At 43.0% G+C, this 5,735-nt stretch overlaps 1 protein-coding gene across 1 annotated transcript; it reads right to left on the bottom strand.

The window, feature by feature from the left end:
- Nucleotides 1-916: 916 nt before the first annotated feature.
- LOC145897790 (RNA-binding protein MEX3B-like) lies at nucleotides 917-5,436 on the bottom strand. The gene is made up of 7 exons (XM_082986233.1): nucleotides 5,093-5,436; nucleotides 4,818-4,974; nucleotides 4,483-4,694; nucleotides 4,206-4,389; nucleotides 3,979-4,136; nucleotides 3,374-3,880; nucleotides 917-3,293 (listed from the first exon to the last, which is right to left on the bottom strand). Exons 1-7 carry the CDS (start codon nucleotides 5,340-5,342, stop codon nucleotides 3,022-3,024), a joined length of 1,740 nt encoding a protein of 579 aa, XP_082842359.1. The 5' UTR covers nucleotides 5,343-5,436; the 3' UTR covers nucleotides 917-3,021.
- Nucleotides 5,437-5,735: the final 299 nt, after the last annotated feature.

Genomic DNA, 5,735 nt, shown 5'->3' with positions numbered 1-5,735 from the left:
ACCATAGTTCAAATGACACGGCGCGTAAATGCATGCATTTGGCTCGCCTTGATCGTTTCCTGGTCGCGACGCACTCTGGGCAGAGAACCAAAACATCGGCCTGACAGAGCTTGCTTCCTGGAACTGTAAGCACTGCCAAGTATGGCCAAGACCAACGACCCGTACCAAAACTGGTCAGCACTGAAAGGTCCAATTTTTTTTGCTTAGTTATTAGAAACTATCTACGTCACGTGGACACCGACCCTTGCCCATCCGAAATGATATTGCGAAGTATTGAAGTTATCGAAACCACATTAATAAACAGTGCAATATTCGAGATTTACTTCCTTCTCGTACGTAGCGCTGAGTTTGTGTAAAACATTACGACGAAGTTTTTACTACTGGTTGGTCGAAGCGTGGTGTCGAATTGCGTTCCAACGATGCTGGTGTGGGCAACATTCGGCGAACGCCACGTATTTCGGCTTCCCGTCCTTCTATTTACTTAACAATGTCTGGAAGCGGCCAATAAATTTGGGCGGCAAACACCCGCATATGGCGAGAACGGGTAAACGGCATGACCCGCCTACGTCAAGGTTCACTGCAAATACGACTGTGCGATGAAGTAACATGCGAACTATCCCCAAGCCGGTTTCACCAAATCTTGCCGATATGCGACGAATTCTTTTGGGCAGACAGACTTTGTCGTAACGCTATGCCGACTTCGCCAAGCGCCAAATACAGTCATTCACGCATCGCTGGCGACGGTGACGTAAAAAGAGCCTCAGCTAAGTTCTACCTCGCGGCGTTTTTAACTGGCTGCGAACGGAAAAGCGCGCTCCGTCTGCTCTGTGACAATGGATCCTTGTGACTGAGCGCTGATCGCTTTTTCGAGAACCCGCTTAAACCTGATGTTGAATCGACATACACACACAAAGTGTTCAAATCGTGAAGAACGAAGTACAAGGTTTAATGGCAGAAAAATAAAACTCTTTACAATCTCTTTCAAATACTTTGCCAAGCCAAGCAGCAAGGATTTTCAGCAGCATCTTCGACATAAACACATCTCTCCGTACCCAATGGAAAAGGGCCGTTCGACTGGGCCCACGGGTCCGGAGAGTCGGTAATGAAAGCACTCAACGGGAAGGGTCACTTCTTACGTATATAACACAACACAGGAAAAGGGGTTGCACGCGGCGGCAGCAAAATAAAAATCTACATGTTTCGTGATACAGCGCTCTGCAAAGGTGGCGTATGCGGTGGTGTGAGTCGGGGGTTATGCAACTATACACAATATTGGGGCCATTTGTTGCAGACTCGCGTTTGGTATTTGAAAGTAGCAACAACGCAACAAGCCAGAAACATAATCGCATGGAAAGAGACGAGAACTAGAACATAATCCGGCAAACTGTTTTCGTGTAACAAGGATATCGAACAAAAACGTCAAAGGTTTTGAAGCGAAAAGAAAACGTTTTAAGAGGTATTGGAATTTGCGTGTTGCTTTAAAAAACGCCTGTGCTTGATTCAGACCCTTGGATGTTCAAAACTTGGACCTACACAGTGGAAATGTTTAACAATGCCGACTTTTTTTCTAGCAAAAGGCAACCTTTGTAGTTTAGACCAGAGGTAGACAATGTTGGGAGCCAGTCGTCTGAAAATTGCGTGTGCTTGACTGGTGCGCGCTCATCGAGCTAGCGTGTGTGGTCTGGCGGCACGAACCTCTGTTTGGGCCCCAAGTGCCCAGCCAGGCTTTCAACCAAAAGTGAATGTGCGGCACTGCTCGCCTATCGATTTTAGCGCAAGAAAGGACATTTCAATGAAATTTTAGCACCAGATTCACATAACTTTTTTTTACCAAAAAATATTTAAAAAACCAAATTCGTTCACATAACAGCGCTTTGTTATATTGGCAATGTTTTATGGCACAAAAAAAAACTTGTGCAAGTTGCACTTTGACCAGTCTCTCCTAAGAACTGCAAATTATGATTTTCTGCAGATGCCTAAAAATAACACAGTGGATAAAAACTAGCATTGGTTGAAGGCCACATTCTAATTGTATTGTCATGTCATAATGGAAATAAAAATATAAGTTTGTTTTAACAAAAAGCTTTGCCTTTTAAGAAAAGTAAGTTCGACAGTGAGCAGGAACATGGTTTGTTTTCCCTACACATGGTAGGTGCTGGTGAGTTTAGTGCGAGTGTGCGAATATACAGTTGGAAGTGACCTACTTTAACACAATGGGTTCTTTTAACTCTGTGAAAAGAAATGAAAACACAAACCAGTGAATAAAGCAGCAACGCCAACTAAAAGCATAGTCAATGCGACAATAAAACAAGGAAATCTGCCACACAGAGAATATACAAAATATATTATGTAGTAATAAATAAAAAAATAAGAACTCGCGGGCTGAGAATAAAAACTACACCCAATGTGTGGGGAATAAGAACTGAGGATTCTGTGGCCCGGAGAAGTGTTGCAAGGTTGTTACTTTGGAAAGGCAGTGAACAATCGTATCATTTACAGAATGCAGGCAACCACAATAGAATGATTGTTGCTTTTTATAAGTATTGGTGCAGCAGATTTAGGTAGGAGGCCATTATGATTTTAAGGCAGAACACATTGGCAATTTTGGTGGTGCAGTGGAAAAGTATTACAAACATCAAGCGAACAAACATGCTAAGCAGCATGGCAGCTATCTGTATTTACAGATTATCTAGGCAATATGGGATATATCTATGTTATCATACATAGCATATATGAAAACACACACCTAAATGAAAATATATTTCTTGATACAAAACATGAAATATCTGCTTATGGAATTTGTTAAGGGAAGACAACTCTCGTATAGGATTATGCATGGCAGTAGAACGGATAAAGTATATATAAAATATGAATGCACACACACACACACAAAACAGGCACACAATTAAAGTTGACCAAGAAAATAGGAAATTTGAAATGAAACCCTATGAAACATCACAATTGATGTTTTTTTGTACAGCAGCCTGCTAGAAACTTACGAAGTCCCAGAGGCCAGAGGCCTTACTTTTTGATGAGCAGAGCCATGGATGCTGACTGCTTGCAGCAAGGACAGGTGGGATGGGGTTTGGACACCACTTCATTGGCACAGGTGTAGCAGAAATTGTTGTGGCCACAGGGAACAAGGGCAGCCACAACAAATCCATCACCACATATCACACAGCGCTGCGGTATGCTAGGCTTGGTTGTGGTTTCTATTGCCCGAGGAGATAGCTGGGCAAAGGCACCAACCGTTTCAATAGGAGATCCAGAAGCAAGGCTGTCTGTAGCTTCACCTATAATAACACTCTTGTTTTAAAGCCTGAAACTAATGATTCATGACAAACAGCATCAAATCAATGGTTAAAACATTTACCTGATGAATATCCACTCTCAATGTTAACAGCAGGGGTCATTGAGAAAGATGCAAAGGGAGCCATGCTTCCACTGAGCGAGGAGAGATCCACGCTGCTCGATGATGAATCCACAGAATCGGATCCAACCCTTCTCACTGGATTATGGCCGTTGATGGAGTTGGATGGCAAAAACTGGTGCAATAGCGGGAACTCTGGATCAGACAAGGTTGGTGAAAGACGGTGGAGGCCATTATTTCCATAGGATGATGTGGGACTGAACCCACTGTTGTTGTTGCTTCCTGTGCTTCCAGCAGCACTGGTACTCCGCATTGGGGTTGTGAATGGAAACTGTGTGGCGCCGTTGTTGATATTATCAGCTGGGTTATTTTGGGATCCAGTGCTCCAAGCAGGTGCTGAATTTAAACTCTGTGTGTGACCAAAAACAGTGGCTGGGCTGCTTTCTGCTTGTTCGAAGGCACTTGGGGGAAATTGAAATCCAGGAATGAAGTTTGGTGCGAAGGAGGAGTCTGCACAAAAAATAAGTGGTTAAATAATTGCATTTTTTGTAATCAATGATATTTTTAGACTGAAATAAACGAAAAACTTGATAATAGTTAAAACTTACCTAAATTGTTGTTGTTCAACTGGTTAGTTTGTGTGGGCAGCAAGTCTGCCTGGCGCATGTTCTGTGATGGAATGAAGCTTGGTGCTTGGGATCGAAGGGCACTGTTGATGTTGTTGTTGTTGTAAGGCATGAATGCAGAGGATGCAGAAACTAGATTGCTGTAAAAGCAATGTACAATAAATACTGGTTTTAAATTAAATTACATAGCTACACGTTAAAATAGTTACCTTGCTCTGTAAAGTGCATTTGAAACTGTACTGGCGGGTGCCTTTACAGCAGTTTGCAATGGACTGCCCACTTCAGTTCCATTGTTTTTGAAGTCATCATCAACGCTAACTTGCTGTGTGCCAGTTCGTGCAGCAATGTGTGCTTCAATTTCCTCTTTAGCCTTTTCGACATTTTCTGGCAAACCTAAAAGCAGAGCAGTTAGCAATCGAGTTGTGCATTATTAAGTTAAGTTGAAAATGGTCTACATTTTTTGTATGGCTTGTCATTAAAACGTACCTGTAACTTCAAAAACAGGTTCCTTGTCCCGACTTGGTGTAACAATGTACGTGTGGGTTTGCTGTTGGATTCTTTTTATGGTAGCTCCTTTTGGGCCCACAACCAATCCCACCACTCTGTAAGGCACACGCACTTGAAGAGTTTTTGTGCCAGCATTGCCATCATTAACATTGTGTCCATTCATCAATGCAGCATGTCTGTTTCTAGATGCTCTGAACAAAACAGCAATATTATTGGATTTTGCTGGGATTGTGTTTGCACCTTTGTTTTAACTAATCGAAGTTCAAAAAAATTGTCAAAAAAACATATATACTTAAAGAGTTAATGAAACTCACCTTATTTGTGTAAAATGTTCGGCAGCAGACTGGACTTCTCTGCGTGCCATAGCTACATCTTCTTTCCTACCAGTTACCACGAACACAGGCTCTTCGCCGCGCACCGGTGTTTTGATGTAGGTGTTTGTTTTGGCTCTCAGCGCCTTGATTTTGCAACCTACACACAGAATGTCGCAATTTTAATCGACTGCTTGCTATTTCAGGAAACGAGGCCATTTGATCAAAACAATTTAACATTGGTGCGTGTTTAGAAGGTTGCGTGAAACTTATCATACCTTGGCGCCCGACGATTTCCGCTACATGTTCCGAGCTTGGTACTGGTACGCATTCGGTCATATTTTGACTTTTCTTGTTTTTCATGGCTTCATCAAAACTAGAGGTAGAACCGTCATCGTCGCATGTTCCAAGCAGGCCTAAGTTGGATAATTCCAAAGCTATTTGAAGGGCGCGTTGGTCTTCTTGGGTGTTGCCGACGGCGGGTTCCGAAAAGACAGTCGGGCTCTGCATGATGACTTCTGCCTTCATTGGTCGATTTCAACGTAAACCACGCAGTCTGGGCTGTACAGCTTAAATGGTTTTACTACTATCAGATAAAAACCTGCACGATTAAAATAGAAAGTTAGTTTGACGCAATACGCGCAACCGCATATATTGCTGCACTTGGCAGTCAGGCTAACTTACATCTCTATAATACTGTACAAAGTTAACCTTCGACTAAAACTTTCAATGCGGGCAAATGGAACAACAAATGCGGCGAGTGAGCACCTCGGCCCAGACAACGCAGTTCCTTCCAAACGCACAACAACCTTCTCATCCCGTCTGCACCACAAGTATAAGCTCCGTGCGCTCCATGTCGGTTCTACTTATGACGCCGCCTCGTGCTGCGGCGTTTTTTGCTCGCGCGTTATCCAATCGCAG

This window comes from Ascidia mentula, chromosome 4 (assembly GCF_947561715.1).
Source record: "Ascidia mentula chromosome 4, kaAscMent1.1, whole genome shotgun sequence".
In the NCBI taxonomy this organism is placed as follows: domain Eukaryota; kingdom Metazoa; phylum Chordata; class Ascidiacea; order Phlebobranchia; family Ascidiidae; genus Ascidia; species Ascidia mentula.
Note: the sequence above shows the minus strand (reverse complement) of the source record. Positions and strands in the feature narration are given on the sequence as shown.